Consider the following 15,131-nt stretch of genomic DNA (forward strand, 5'->3'; position numbering starts at 1 on the left):
CCTGCAAAGACGCGGTTGAGATGTGATACAACTTCTCCTGTAGGGGTGAGTGCATCCCCGATTGCCCAGTGTACTGTGGTTGTAAACTAGGTAGCACGAGCCGAAGGAGATGTCTGAGCACCCACCACATCAGCTGATATATACCTATGAGATGCTTCTAGCGTTCTATCAGTCACCGACAGCCGGTGAGAGCCAATGGGCCACGAGAAAGAGGGACGGCGGAAAGGGTGAACGGGACACCCAGACGTCTTGTCCGATATGCTTGCCGGCCGCTGCCGATTACCCGGCATTGAAGGGATGATCGGGCATCGAGCTCACAGGTCAGCCGACCTTCGGAGGCTTGGGGTGGACCAGCCTCGTCCAGTCTCGCCCGAGGTCGATGATGGCGCGGGATGGGAATGTCTGAATCGCAAGCTTTTTGGACGATGCAATATGCGAAGCCACCTTTTCCCACGTCCATCGTCCATCGTCCATCCATCCAACCCCGCCAGGGGTGGGCAGTGTGATCGACGCACTTTTCCTAACCAAGACGAAGCTGCTCGGCGACATGGGTCCCTCCCAAGCACGATTGCAAGAGCCAGGACCTAGGTAGGTAGTCTGAGTCCAAGCTCACGGCATCCCGGCCACTCCACCCAAGTTTATGTGGTGAATGGCCCATATAACTCTAGTTTGATGCCTTTGCCCCATTCCTTGCGCTCCGAATGGGCAGCACGGGAGTAGGTGGAGTCCTCTCCGCCCATCACGACAGCCCTGGCTTTCTTTCCTCACATTTCTACCATGTGCTGCGCGCACAAGGAAAAGTTAAAATGTAACAAGGGGGGGGGGGGGAGGCAGAGAGATCTGCCCTCACTGCCCTAACAAGCAAGAATCGCAAACCCTTCCATTTTCGTCACGGCCGAGTTCCCCAATGTAGCAGCCTTGCCCCGAGCCACTGAGCTCTCGAGCAGCCCGTTTCGCACGTACACCACATGCATGTGCGATCCCGGTCCAAATAGGGGAGAATCTGACATGTCATCCAAGCACGATCAACCGACATGGACGGTCGATCATTATCTGAGTTGTACGTACGCGCACTGACGCCTCAGTTGACGGCCGAAAATAACGAAAAGAACAGGGGGGGGGGAACGACCTTGACAGGCCAAAAGGTACAGGGTCGGGGTCATACCTGTACAAGTCCCATCGTTCAAGGTCAAAGAGCACGGGATGAACATGGGACGGACAGCGATGGTGGGGAAGGGTAGGAGTGATGTCGCAGAGTCAAGGCACAATCGACAGCCGCATACGAACCCGATGGCGAAGCTCTTGTCTATGCGACGCCCGATACGAATTCGTCGTCGCCTCCATGTTCTTTTCGGACCCTTCTCCGCGCCTCCGGCCGGCGGCCGACGGGGCGACGGGGCGACGCGTATCACGGCTCAGTTTCTGATTCGGGAGGGCCCATGCCTGCGCCGACGTCGTCATCATCGTTATCGTTGTCGTTGTCGTTGCCGTCCCTCTCCGTCATGGCCATGGCGCTTCTCTACGCGGCCCGGAAGACGACCGGTTCATCATCCCCCTCCCCCGCCGATGCATGTGAGGACTGACAGTGCGACTGTTTGATACAACCAAGACCGCTGCAGAAACAAGCTAGGCAAAAATCGTCAAAGCAAAGGACGTTCTGGAAGAGTTTTCGCTACAGCAGTGTATAATAACCTTTTGCGGCCTTTCCTTATCCTTCCCGGCGCTATGCCCTTTGGACGACGTCGTCGCGAATATAGGTGCAAGTACGGATATAGGGCCTGCTGAATGAAATAGGTTTTGCCCTTCTGGGTTTTCACCTTCACTTCATGCCGGTTCTTGACGCTCACCCCCCTCCCTGGAGAGAGATGGAGAGAGATATATGCCCTTTCCCGCCTTGGCCCTGCGCTTGATGCCTTGTCGAGGCTTGGTCGAGGGCTGGGCCGGCTCGTCTTCTCTCGCATTGTTGGACGTTTTGAGTTGTTGTCCCCCCCTCCTCCCCCCCTGGTCGTCGAGCGGTCTGTGCTGCGCGAGCCGATCAGATCTGAGATGAGGGTAGGGGACGACTCCTGGAAGGTATATGCAATATGTTCCCAATGTTTCGAGGGGGCTTCACGGCTCTTTCTTTTCCCCAATCATCTACCGGTGGCTCCGGGGGAGGGGTTCTTTCCTTGCTTCTCGAGACAGACGGCAAATAGTCGTCGCGTGTTTCCCTACCAACAGCGGTGGGACCATGCGTTTCCAAGCCCTCGTGGCAATTTGATAGTGACGCCGGCACTGTTTCCTCTGTCCGTCCGTGAAAGTGTTCGTGCGCATGTCATATCTTTCTTGATGTGGCACATAGCTCCAGGGGAAGGGGGGGGGGGACGGTTGCGTGCTTCGGCCTGGGCCACGACTGTGTCAGATGACTCACGTTTCCTCTGTCCCGTCTGTCCAATTCCCGCACAATGTCCCCCAGCAGATGTTCTCAGCAGCAGGGCTCACCCAACGGCGCACGCGGGGCGTGGAGAATGAGTGAGAGAGGATGGCTCGGATTTTGTCAGCGGTCTTCCCCCCCCCCCCCCCCCCCCCTTGGACTGGCATCTCGCCATTGTAAGCCGGGACCGAGCGCGCAGACGAAAAAAAAAAAGGATGGAGTAAGGATGGACCGCGGACGGAATAGAGTAGGGATCATGCCTGTTCTGAAGCCGCGCACCAGAAACACACCAGGTTTTTTTTTTTTTTTCCTGAGCTGTAAACCCATTTGCCCCCCCCTCCTCGTCCTCTTCATCATTCGTCTCCGGCAGCTAGTGACAGAGATTCAGTTCATTTCTCTCCTCCCCCCCTGTGGACGGGTGATCTGCCCTCCTTGCACACGCTTCACCACAGCCGTAATTAGAGAAGGGGGAGGGAGAGATGGGGGGGGGGCCTTCCAGATGTGACCGCCTGATTTGCTCTTACTCCCGAAGGTCATCCTTGCTGCGTTCCCGGGCGAGAGAGGGAGGGAGGGAGAGAGAGAGAAAGAGAGAGAGAGGGCTGAGGAGCTACCATTGACGTCGGTTGGATGGATGGCTGGGATGGGCTGGGCTCGGGAGGCAACCGAATGGACGGGCACAGTGGGCGAGAGAGAGAGGTGAGCTCTCGAACTGCGATGCGATGCCGTTTCTGAGCATTCCTGAAGTCTGGTTGGCGGAGGAGACCAGAGGCGGGTTGACCGGCGGAAAGCAGGCCTAGCAGGAGATTGAAGAAGCAGGAAAGAGGAGACAAGAGGAGGACACATGTCGTGCGGTGACTTGACGTGTGGGCTATGGACCTGCTCGTCGTTCCACTCTTCCACTCCTCCTCTTCCACCACATCGCGAGTCATCTTCTTCTCCTTCCTCCCCCTCAAGTTCCACCCCAAAACTCCAAGACCGTGCGCGTTCCCTTCCACGCTCGCGGAACCTCTGATCCACGCCGTTGAGCTTGGATTTGGATTCCAACGTGCTGTGCTGCCCGTTGCTGTATCCCCGCGCCATCTGTACCCCTCCCCCTCTCCCCTCCCGGCTTGAAATGACGCTGTTCTCAGCTCTTTCCCGGCCTTTTCTTTTCTTTTTTCTTTCTTCTTTACCTTTTCTCTCCCGTACGCCCATGTCTCGAGTAGCGAGCGGGTGAACGAGACAAGACAATGGGCTCAGACACAAGACAATCGCGTCCCAGCACAGCCCGGCCTGCTACCTATTGTGCGCAGTGGCTGGCGAAGCAGCAGCCAGGCGCGGGGGGGGGGCAAAAGTGTAGGCACCTGGGAATGAGTGGTGTTGGTTGCTCGCCGCTGTCTGAGATCGGAAATGTTGACCCAATCGGGGGTTGCAGATCAGGAGTCTCTTGGCATCCTTTCTCCCAGCCCACGCTTTGCCCCCGAGTGAGGCTGCTTGGATGGGGACGGAACAGCTAAACACTGCCAGCTTTTCTCTGAGTCAGTTGTAAGGTGATCGGGGCTACTACTGGGTCAGCTGCGCCTGATCTCCCCCTCTTACTCTCTTGTGTATGGCCCGACCTATGATCTACTTGTGCTTGCTCGGCCTGCCCGTCGGGCTATTTGGATCCTTGGCCACTCACAGGCTTGACGACGATGCGAAGGCCCTCAACCTATCCAGTTACAACGACGAGAAGCAGAGGAGCGTGATACAGCAGTGTGAAGAGAGGGAGGGAAAGAAAAAAAAGGGGAGAAAGAAAAAGGAGGGAGGGGGTTTGGAGAGCCCGAGGACATGGATCACCCCCGAGACTTTTCGTTCCTGAGGATTCTGTAAGACGTGACAGCGGCGCTTGTGGGCGAGATTTGACAGTTTTCGTGAGATCCTGCAGCTGTCCATCGACCCCTCATTCTTTTTCCTTTTCTCTTTCCTAGTGTCATCCAGTGCGAGCTGCATCATGCCGACTGCTACGAGAAGAGGGAGGAAGAAACGCTACCGGAAGGCAGAGAGAGAGAGAGAGAAAGAGAGAGGGAGAAGGGGGGAGGCTGCAGAACATTGTGTATCGTGTAACGTTGTGTGAACACGTGTGAATGTCCGAACTTCTTTCGTCGAAGGCAGCAGGGTGTGGGGGGGGGAGGTCTCGTTGACGCGAGGCTGCCTCAGTTTCCAATATCACGATCATGCAGTGAGGGGATGGCGGCTTCTTTCTCGCTCATTGGGGCGTCCATCAGCTTAGATGCCTGCTCCCTCTCGAGATTACGCTCGATCGCCCACCGGAGACGATGCCGTGAAGGTGGCGGGTGGTGTGCTGTGTTGACTCTGCCGGCTGTCTTCCGCGACAGGGCAAACGTCGAGGACAGACGTAGGAGGTGACATGTCAACTTTGTCCATCCTTGTCTTCTCGCCTTCCCCCACCCCCTCTATCCGTATCCTTTCTTCCTTTCTTCCTTCTCGGCGGAAACATCCTCGTGGCTTCGGGGGCGGGGGCGAGAACAGGGAGTTTACCATGTCTCGCGGGAGGGCGTGTAAGACATCCTACACCCCAGCAGGTATCTCGTGTAATTCATAATCATGTCATGAATCATCTGCTCTCTTGATGCTGCATGTCTCGTCGACTCATTTAGGGAAAGGGGGGTTCCGCCCACGTACATGGTGGGCGCTGGCGAACATTGTCTTGTCTCGGACGAGCAGTCCCTCCCCGCGCGCCGGCGAACGAGCGAGCGCGCTTGAGACGTGGAATTTTCTGTGCGTGTATGTGAATGCCCCTGCCCTCTGCCCTCTCCAAAGAATTGTGTGCCGGGACTCTGAGAGATAGAGTGGGGTGATAGAAAGGGTCCGTTTTGCTGGGTCTTGTTCGTAGTTATTGCGACATGGTCGAATCAAACATGTGTTATTCTCACAAGGACAATCTTGGTAAATGGGCCTTTGAAACCTGGGAGATCCTGTCAGGTGGCAACTCGATGCTTTTTCCTTTCCCCTTCCACCTTTCAGGGGGTTGGCTGATGTCTGATAGAACGTGCGGAATCCGTGGGTTGGTAGCATCCCGCGTGAAGTGAGTAACCAGTGAGGCACTTTGGCTCCAGACTTTGGGGGCTTCTGCCTATTCCGGGTTCGTTGCGGCAATAACCACATTCTCACAACCTTGTACATAGAGAAGGAGTTTCGGCCGTGGGAGCACAGGATCTTCCTAGAAGAGGGTGAGCGAATGACCGGCAGAACCGTCTCCGTGTTTCCCTTCCCGTAGCCGTTCATGTCGATACCCATATTTGGGATTGGATGTTCTGCGTTTGTCAACGAAACTTGCGGCCCACCCGAGTATCCCAAATTTGTGTTTGGGCCATCTTCTATTTGGGATTTGGTCAGCATGTATAATCAATGAAACAATCTTAAACCCTTGATGTCTTATTTCCCTTGCTTCGTTTCCGTGGACTGCGGCCTCGGTTCTTTGTGTTGCCGTGAGCTTTGTGCCCCCTTCCAATGTCCATTGCATCTACGATGGCCACAAATCAAGGGTCCCGAGCGAGGCGAGCGAGTGCTCTGCCGTCCGATGCGCGAGCCTTGAAAGTTCTTTAAGCGAAGAAGCAAATCCCGCCGGGGAAGAGTTTCGCAAAAGGACTATTCAGTCCCAGATTGAAAACGAAGGAACTTGTTGGGGGTAGTTTAGTCGAAACGGCGCGAGTCTCGTAGGCTGGCTTCGAGAACCCGGCTCGAATGCGGATGGCTTCGGTGCCCCCTTGATCAATTCAGATCTGCTGATTCCCGGCTGACAGGACGGGGGAGGAACGCATTCTCTCCCGGCAAAGCAAGTCTGGCATGGAACATTCCATCGGATAGAGAAGTTGGATTCGTTCCCAGTGATGGGTGGCCGGCGCCCCTTTCTGGAACGGTCGGCCATGTGGGATTCCAGAGGCTGAAGGTCACGGGGAGGTGAAAGCGACCGTCTGAAGCCCTTTCAGTCACACGATATTCTTTTCTTTCCGTTTGATCTGACTTTCTTACCGAGATCGCCCGTTCTATCGATCCTTCTCTCCATCATGTTCGAATGCCAAGGCAAGAACAAGTGAGGAATCAGTTTTATGACAGCAAGCGGGACACTTGTGAAAGTGATATCCGTTTGGCACCACTGGCCTTTCTACGGAAGTCGTGCCCAAGGTCAAAGGTATACTGGAAGGTGGAATTTGGCCGAGTAGCCCATGGAATTGTTGATCATGTAGACGTTTGTGCTGTAGTTCTTGGCCAAGGCGATGTAATCTGCACACTTTCTGAGAATTAAACATCTGATAGAAAGCAGTAGTAAGACTTCGCGAGAACCTCAGCAGCCTGTCTCGACTATTGTTTAGATGCGAAAACCCGGGGCGAAAGCTGCTAGAGTGCATGACGGGCAACTGTTTTCTAGCAGTCGGAAGTCCATCACACGACCCGACTTTGTAGAATGTAGACTCGGGTCATCGTGAACAAGAACCGAGCTGGTACTGACAAGTAAATCCGCCCTGCTTAGCTTTGCTATATTCGTTTGATGTTTCCGAGACGATTCATCAGCCCTTCAGCATCATACATGAGCTCTTGGCCAAACAAGAAACTTAACGTACACGGTACCTCTATCCAGACACTGTCATTGCAATATCAATCCACCCACTGTGAGAGGTAGAACTTGACGTTCTCATACACGAGGAAAGTGACCCATGTAGCGGGCATTACCCTCACGACGCCCGGCATCAGACCGCGATAGAAGCCCCTGAGACCCTCCTCCTGCCAAATTCTCGCCACAACGCCGCGGATTCCACGTCCGAACCGCTCGTCAGCGTCGTAGTTCTGTAACCGACTCCGTAGCACCTGGTAAGGGTACGTCACCGCGCCAGCGACCAGCTTCGCAGCGCTCGAGATGACGACGGTCGCCTCGTTGCTCAGGCGGCCATCGCTGTCGCCCTTACGCTGCCTGCCGGCGAAGTACATCTTCTTGGCGGGCTCGTATACGGCGAACTGCACGGCGCCGTGGGAGACGCCGATGAGCCCGACGCCGAGCCCGCGGTAGAAGCCGCGCCAGCCCTCAGAGCGGTACAGGACCTTCGCGCCGGACCACATGCTCTGGTAGGCCCCCGCGGCGTTGCGGTCCGAGGAGACCATGCGCGTCTTGATCACCCAAACGGGGTTCGTCAGGACCTGTGTGAGCGCCCCGGCGACGGCGGAGGAGACGAAGAAATCCTGCGTGGTGAGGTACTCTTTTGTCAGGTTCGACGCTTCGGGGCCCGAGCCACGGTTCAGGGGCAGGTAGCCGGCCTTCCAGTAGGCGATGGCGCGCTCGACGCGTGACTTGAAGAAGAAGAAGGCGGACCAGCTCGAAGCGTTGCCGATGAGGTTCGGCGTCAGGCCGCGGTAGAGTGAGGCGACGGGGTGCGGGTTCTGGGTGAGTGTGCGGATGAGCGACATGGTTGTCAGCGAGACGGACGGGTTGGCGGCGCTCCGGTGAACTGGACTTCTAGTTAGCCAGCTGCAAAAACGTTGGACAGTACATAGTCCCCCCCCACTTACTCTGCATCCGCGTCTTGACGATATCAAGCGGATGGACTACAAGAGTCGCAATCGAGCCTGCCGAGAGACCGGCGATGGACTCGACGAGCGCGGGGGAGATGCCCGCATCTTTGCTTTCTGACATAGAAACGAGGGACTCTTGGTCACATTGCAGAGTACTGAAAACAGAACAGTGCTTTTTTCGCCAAACCGAATCGTCCTCTCAAGCTCAAGTTATGTGTTGAAAGGAGCTCAGCTGAAGCTTAAGTGTGGCTGATGACACCCTCGGTCCAGAAAAAAAGAATTTCATACGTCATTTTAGCTTGTAAAATTGCGGCTCCGCTGCGTTAATTCGTAGCTTCAGCCACAGTCAAGCAACCCCCTTTGCCGGGTCACCATGATGAGCAATACGTCAACGACTCTTGAAGTCCTGGCTTGCAACGCTTTTTACGCTTTTTTGGAGCTATTGGTCATGCTGTCTCTGAGCGACAGGCTTGGAACATTACTAGACAAACGAGGCGCGTAGGGTTGCGTAGGCTAGTTGGCAGCCGTTTTGAGGTCGGAGCTAATGGGCTCGATACGATTCCCAATTTCATTGACTGATCGTGATTAATTCATATCTGTCATTGGTTTCCGTAAATCTAGCCTGTTCCAGATGATTGTCCCCCCACAGATAGCCTTTACAAAAGCCGACGTCTCAGATATACCCAACAACCACCTGGTGGCCCAAAATCGCATGTGGTATCTCTACGTGTGTGCAACATCGGCGCCCATCTGTGAGCTTGCCGTCTGTGTCTCATAACATGCGAGAGGAGTGTCGTCAGAGAGGGTTCATTTGATTACATAGGTAGTTGTACAGTTCGCCGAGGCCACGGCCCGAAGTCACCAACCGCCCACGCCGGGGATCGATCCATCGCGTCAACCCTGAAAATGCCGGCCTGCCTGTTCTGCGTCGGAAGCCTGAATAGTGTACATGAAGTCGATGCCGAAGGCGCCTGTCGTCTAAGAGAGAGGGGAAAGGAGGCTGAGGAGGAGTTAGAACTTGATCCAACGCTCGTCGGTCTGACAACTGGAAAACATACCGGATGACAGACGGGCGGGGCTCGCTGCGGGTGTAGCCTGGGAACGGTCAGTATCGTCGCCATGGAAGAATGCGTCAGCTTTGATGGCTCGTTCGTACCGAGGTAGAGGACAAGAGGGAGGTATCCGCTGCGAGCACGTTAGTATCGCGGTCAATATCAATCGATTCTGCGGCAGAACATACTAGTGAATGGCAATGCGGGAGATCTCAATGATCTTGCCAATGCGCTCCTACAAATGTGATGATTAGATTCGGGTCGCTGCGGCGTGGTACGGGCAACGGGCGCATCGCACCTTGGACTCCTCGGAGAGGGCGAACATCTTGACAGCTGGAATGGGATGTCGACTGAATTGAAAAGGAAGAAACGGCTGATCTACGCGATGTCGCAAGTGTTCGTTCGCCGGGGCTCGCAGGTTTCTCGTCGTCGCCGCGTCGGGATGGGCAATGGTGGATGCGCTGGGCAAAGTTGCACCTGAACTTTTTCTCAACCTGCCGGAAAAATCGCGTAGTGGAGCCACCCCGGAAGAACCACGCAACTGCAAAGGAGGTCTGGCTTATCGGACCTTGCTTGGAACTCGATAAGGTACGTACCTCCGCTAACTGAGCTCGACACCGCGTTGAACGTCGAGGCCGAAATTTCCAGGTCGCTCGTGTCGAAGCCTGGATACAGACACTCTCGCCTCACGCACCCAAACATCCTGCCATATCTTTCACTACCGAAACTAGGTCGCGCAGATAGCACGGAGAGCGTCGAATATTCAAAATGGCACAAAACAGGCATTGGTGAGCTTCAATCGCTGTGCCCCGCAACCCTTCGAACGGAGAGCTAACCGCACGCGACGTAGGGAACAAGACAAAGATGCGACCATCTACATCGGTAACATCGACGAGCGCGCGAGCCCAGCCATGGTCTACGAGGTCATGCTACAGATGGGCCCCATCCACAACATCCACATGCCCCGCGATCGCGTCACCCAGAACCACCAGGGCTTCGGCTTCGTTGAGTTCCGCACGCCGAGCGACGCCGAGTACGCCGCCAACGTGATGAATGGCATCAAGCTCTACGGCAAGTCGCTGCGCGTCAACAAGGCCAGCGCCGACAAGCAGAAGCAGGCAGAGGTCGGTGCCGAGTTGTTCGTCGGCAACCTCGACCCGATGGTCGACGAGAAAATCCTCTACGACACCTTCTCGCGCTTTGGTCCGCTCGTCACCCTCCCCAAGGTCGCCCGCGAGGATAGCGGCAACTCCAAGGGATTCGGCTTCATCTCCTACGCTGACTTCGAGAGCTCCGACGCCGCCATAGCGAACCTCCACGGGCAGTACATCCTCAGCAAGGAGGTCTCAGTTCAGTACGCCTTCAAGAAGGACGGCAAGGGCGAGCGCCACGGTGACGCCGCTGAGCGTGAGCTGGCCGCGCAGGCCAAGAAGAGGAACATCGTCCCGGAAATCCAGGCGGTGCCGCCCGCATTCCTGAATGGGCCGCCCCCGGCTGCCGCACCGACTGCACCCGCCGGCTTCGATCCCTCAAACGGCCTTCCAGCTCCGGTACCCGGCCCCGGCGCCCCTGTCGGCTTCGCACCCCCGCCACGAGGACCTGCACAGTACAACGCCGTACCGCCGCCTCAGGCCATGGGTGGCCCCGGTATCGGTCGTGGCATGGTCCTCCCGCCCGCGCCGTCTGGTCTGCCAGCCCGCCCGCCTCAGTCTCAGGGATCGTACACCAACCCCGCCGACTTCCACCCGGGCGCTCCCGGATTCCGTCCACCCAGCGGACCTCCCGCGCCTCAGGGTTTTGCCGCCCCTCCCCCCGCCTTCCCCATCCCCCCTCCAGGCCCATCCGGCACGCCGCCCGCGCCTCCTGGTTTCATGCCTCCTCCGGGTTTCAACCCTCACGGTTTCCCTCGACGATGAAAGGAGTAGAGAAGGGAAGTCACCACGTGGTGGCGCGTCGACCACCAATACAAAACAAAGCCACCGCTCCGATGGAGCAGCGCTCCAGGGAAGCCCTTGTAGGGCAACGTCGTTTCCAGAAAACAGCAGGGCGTTCAGGATGGGGCCTTGCGAGGATTTGTCAAAAAAGCGAGTTGAATCAAATTGCAATGGTCTGTCTTCGCTTCGAATAGACGGGTTCGCCATTGCTAACGTTGTCTAGATATTCACCGCGCGAGGCGGCCACAGTAACGCAGTGGTGGCGTGTCGAGCCCGAGTGCCGGATGGGAAGTTTACGGGATCTTTAGTCAGATAGTATCACCAGCAGACCACACCCATGGAAGTCAAGGGTCTTATTTGCCCCGAGGTAGTAAAGAAGTAATGAGTCCTCCATATAGCACAGGCAAATCATTTCGTGTTCGGTGCCAATTTATCATGATGCCACTGTCTATATGCTCCAGTCAATGATTCCATCGCCGTAACAAGCGATAACAAAATGGCGAAAGACACAAGGTAGAGATGAGTAGCCGCAGCACATGGCTTTTAGTGGTATCTTCTTTTGTACATGGATTACATATGATAGGTATACAAGTATAACACAGCCTCTAATCCGTGAATCTCTATGAATCTTTGGGCTCATCCCATGACAGCGGCTTCCACTGCTTTTGGTGGCTAAAGGCCACATCCCAGGTCATGGGCGCCTCCTCGCCGACAACATGGACTAGCGACTCCTTGCTCAAAGCATCCTCCTGCTTGCGGAACTGCTTGCCCTTCTTGCTCATCTCCTCTAGTTTGCCAGAGAACATGGTGTACCAATTCCTCTCCCGGTCAGCGCCGCTGTAGGGGTTAAGCACCTTCTTTCGTCTCTCCTGGATCGAGCTGTATATCGTCTTTGCGCGCTCGCTAGGAATTTCCTCGACAGAGTACTCCAGAGACCAGTCCAAATGTGAAAAATTGGGGCTGGGCCGCGGCACGTATTTCCCGTTGACATTGTTGCGGACCGTCACCACCATACCCAGGAGTTCGCCCTCAGAGATGTCGAGTTCAGTGTCAGCCTCTTCGCTCTTCGCTCCAGCATCACTGGCGGCTTCTTTGACAGCTTCGGCCGCCGCAGCCACACTACCGATTGTGGACTCGAGATCCTCGTTGCTCTGAGTCGAAGGGTCGGCGGTCTGTGATGTTATCGAAGATGCCGAGTCGCTTTCTACCTCCTTGGACTTAGCCACAAGCTCGGAAAGGATCCGTTCGAATGTTCGGAGTTTGGAGACGTCAGAAGCGGCGTCGTCGTCTGGCATCTCAGCCTCTTCAGCCTCGGGCTTCTCGTCGACACGCGTGGCAACACGAAGAATGAGATCCTTCAGGCCAAGATCGCGAGAGCCGCGTACCTCAGAGTCCTGGCGGTTGATGTTCGGAGGGGAGGATTTTTCTCCATCTTGCGTTGTCTGCGCTTCACTTGCATCTTGTGTAACCGTTGTCTCTTCGCCGCTCGTTAGCGTAGCCTCCTGCACGGTGTCGAGACCGTCGGCTTGAGCAGAGTCGACTGTCGAAGAGCCAGATTCAACGGCAGGTGTCTCAACTTGCTGGTCATCCTTGCGATCGCTCTCGCGCATCTCGCTAGCTTGATTGGGAGTGAGAGCCTCAAGGAGGCCGTCAACATACCAACGTGCCTCCTCCGGCGTCCGTGCCTTGAGAAGACCGCTCTGCTCGAGTGCGTCCTGGATTGCCTCCCGAACGTGACCAATGCCAAGGGCGTCATCCTCGACCGCCTCATCCACCTTCTCCTGCATCTCCTCCCAGAAAGCTTGCGTCTGCCGTTGCTGGTTCGTAGCTTCGTCGACACTAACGCTCGCTTCTTCATGGCTGACTAGCTGCTCGGCTTCCGACTCCGGTGCTTCGAACTCCGCCTCTTGTTGGGCTAGGCCGAGAATCTGCTGTTCGAACTTGGCAATGGCGGCCTTGCTGGAGTTCTGGACCTTCTCGATCTCCTCTCCTGTGACGGGCTTGGCGAAAACGTACATGAAAGGAGGGTCTGATGGCCGCGTTTCTACGTGAAGGCGAATGGAGCGACCGGGAAACCGCTCAGTGGCGCGGTCGAGGACCTTGTTGAGAAGATGCAGACTAAGCTTGAACTCTTGGTCGCCGAGAGAGCGGTTCTCAGTTCCGTGCAGAGCCAGGTCCATCTCATCCAGACTAACGTACTGGAAGCCAAAAATGCGCCGAGTGTTGTGAAAGGCGACAAAGATGCCATCCATACGGCCCATCCGCACTTGAAGAGAGTACTTGAGAAATGCCGCTCTAATCATGTCGAAGTATTCCCGCTCGAACGACTCCCAATCGCCGAACCGTTTGCGAATCTCGTACCCGAGGCCTTTCTGGAATCCCTGGGCATCCATGCGAATGGAAACGACAGCTCTCGTCTTAAGGTCGAACATACCAGTCCCCGGCAGGCGTGGGTCATGCGCGTCGAGCTGAGATCGCATGAGGAAGTCGCCCATGGTCGTGAAATGGAAAGCTTCATTAGCGTTGCGCTCTTCCTCGCTGATCTGGTCCGAGTTGACCCGACGGTATTTCTCAAACTCATCCTTGGGCAGTGTCAAAAGCTTCTCCATAGACTTTCCAAGCATGCTCAGAATGTTGGCCGTGTCGTACTCCTTGTCTGCATCAATGGCGTATACATCATCTTTCAGGTGGAGGAAGGCGGCAGCTGGCGCGCGCATGATTTGTGTGAAGGATTGAGCATCCGTGTTTAATTGCCGGCTGAGATTAGAAGCGTTGATCGGTCGCCAAGCAGAGAGTAGATAGTGGAAATGCGATAGCATCTGTGTCATGCTGGAAGTCGAACCGGTATATTTCCTGCGAAGCTTGGCTGCAAGGCCAACCAAAGTAGTGTCTTTGGAAGAAGTGACATACTGCTTAAGCGCGTTAAAGTCGAACTCGTTGATCGGCATGATGTTGGCGAGGTAAGGGTCAAAGTTGTAGACTCGCGAACGAGGGTCTTGCATATGGTAAACTCCAGGATTGAATAAGACCCTGTCCAGCCCATAAGAGAGGCTTGGTACTGTCGGCGAATCCGGTATTTCAATGGGCACCAACTGAAGTTCCTTCGCCGACACACTCTGGACATCGACGGGAAGCTTTCTCGACGTCTTTGACCTCTTCGCCGGCCTATTTGCAGAGGACTTGGCAGTTGCGCTTGAAGGGTTATCACTGGAGGAGCCAGCAGCATTAACAGCCGATGCGGCTGCTGCGGCTGCACCTGCCCCAAAAGAGGTTTTGCCACTGCGAGACAAACGGTTTGTAAAAGATGTCCATTTATCGAATTCCTTGGGGGTTTCGAAAGTGAGCCTGTCGAAAGTGCGCAGCCTGTGTGGATATCTTCTGTCCGTTTCTACTTTGCGAACCGTGATCTTCGAGTCCGAGGTTTCAGCTTCACCAGGTCCAGCACTCGATGTTGGTGATGTTGGTGATGTTGTTTCTTTGGCCGACTGTGCTTTTGCGGTTTTGGACAAGGGCTCATTTGCAGTCGGTCGCTTGGCCAGATGGTCCAGAGGAATTTGCTGCGAGTTCAAGACGCTCTTGAGCACGTCCAAAGTCCCGCGTATCGTCTTGAGCCTCCCGCCCATCTTGTTTGTTTGCCGTATGACAAGCGAGTCCAGCCCTCGCGTTTTTGATGCATTGCCAGAGTCCTTATCGGTGACCGTAATGGTGCCACCCTGTGCCCCCTTCTGAACGAGGGAGAGTCTCGAGTTGATAGAGGCGAAACCATCCTCAAGGTTCTTCAATGATTCAAACACTTGACGTATGACTTCGGGACCGGCCGGTTCTTCGATCGTCGTCGAAGGGGACCCCGAGGTGGCCTTAGAGGGTGTAGCCTGATTTTTCTTCTTCTTCTTCTTCTTCTTCTGTCGACGAGAACGAGTGGTTTTTGCGCGTGCGGATTTTTTCTTCTGGTCGGTCTCTTCGTTCGGTGGCTTTGCTTCCGTAGGATCTATCTCATCTGGAGCTGTTGATGCCTTTGCGCTGTCTGAGTAACCACGAACGCTCACCGGAACGGTGCTCTGGAACAGAGGTGGTAGAGAACGACATGGCGGCGAGAGACAAGGTCTGCAGGAACCGCACAGGTAAGGAGTTCCGAGCCTCCAGAGGCGTTGGGGGTTAATACGAAGCATTGGAAGAATTGTTGTC

The 15,131-nt window shown here is 55.6% G+C and overlaps 6 protein-coding genes across 6 annotated transcripts; 2 read left to right on the plus strand and 4 right to left on the minus strand.

Annotated features, from left to right (window-relative positions):
* The first annotated feature begins 1,817 nt into the window (after positions 1–1,817).
* Positions 1,818–2,547, plus strand: LY79DRAFT_150140 (uncharacterized protein). The gene has a single exon (XM_060551041.1). The coding sequence runs from the start codon at positions 2,047–2,049 to the stop codon at positions 2,509–2,511; it is 465 nt and encodes a 154-aa protein (XP_060420324.1). The 5' UTR covers positions 1,818–2,046; the 3' UTR covers positions 2,512–2,547.
* Positions 2,548–2,563: 16 nt separating this feature from the next.
* On the minus strand, positions 2,564–3,985 carry LY79DRAFT_150094 (uncharacterized protein). The gene has a single exon (XM_060551040.1). The coding sequence runs from the start codon at positions 3,605–3,607 to the stop codon at positions 2,798–2,800; it is 810 nt and encodes a 269-aa protein (XP_060420325.1). The 5' UTR covers positions 3,608–3,985; the 3' UTR covers positions 2,564–2,797.
* Positions 3,986–7,051: 3,066 nt separating this feature from the next.
* Positions 7,052–8,081, minus strand: LY79DRAFT_575372 (mitochondrial carrier domain-containing protein; the record flags this gene model as incomplete). Its single annotated transcript, XM_060559704.1, has 2 exons — positions 7,052–7,896; positions 7,958–8,081. The coding sequence occupies 2 exons, from the start codon at positions 8,079–8,081 to the stop codon at positions 7,052–7,054; spliced, it is 969 nt and encodes a 322-aa protein (XP_060420326.1).
* A 413-nt stretch (positions 8,082–8,494) lies between these two features.
* LY79DRAFT_535967 (TOM7 family protein) lies at positions 8,495–9,501 on the minus strand. Its single transcript, XM_060556553.1, has 5 exons — positions 9,311–9,501; positions 9,201–9,247; positions 9,117–9,145; positions 9,019–9,055; positions 8,495–8,960 (listed from the first exon to the last, which is right to left on the minus strand). Exons 1-5 carry the CDS (start codon positions 9,335–9,337, stop codon positions 8,939–8,941), a joined length of 162 nt encoding a protein of 53 aa, XP_060420327.1. The 5' UTR covers positions 9,338–9,501; the 3' UTR covers positions 8,495–8,938.
* Positions 9,502–9,780: 279 nt separating this feature from the next.
* On the plus strand, positions 9,781–10,928 carry LY79DRAFT_665358 (uncharacterized protein; the record flags this gene model as incomplete). Its single annotated transcript, XM_060563054.1, has 2 exons — positions 9,781–9,800; positions 9,863–10,928. The coding sequence occupies 2 exons, from the start codon at positions 9,781–9,783 to the stop codon at positions 10,926–10,928; spliced, it is 1,086 nt and encodes a 361-aa protein (XP_060420328.1).
* Positions 10,929–11,566: 638 nt separating this feature from the next.
* Positions 11,567–15,115, minus strand: LY79DRAFT_505008 (mitochondrial protein Pet127-domain-containing protein; the record flags this gene model as incomplete). The annotated part of the gene is made up of 1 exon (XM_060553568.1): positions 11,567–15,115. The coding sequence occupies one exon, from the start codon at positions 15,113–15,115 to the stop codon at positions 11,567–11,569; it is 3,549 nt and encodes a 1,182-aa protein (XP_060420329.1).
* Positions 15,116–15,131: the final 16 nt, after the last annotated feature.

This window comes from Colletotrichum navitas (assembly GCF_030913465.1).
Source record: "Colletotrichum navitas strain CBS 125086 chromosome Unknown LY79scaffold_2, whole genome shotgun sequence".
NCBI lineage: Eukaryota > Fungi > Ascomycota > Sordariomycetes > Glomerellales > Glomerellaceae > Colletotrichum > Colletotrichum navitas.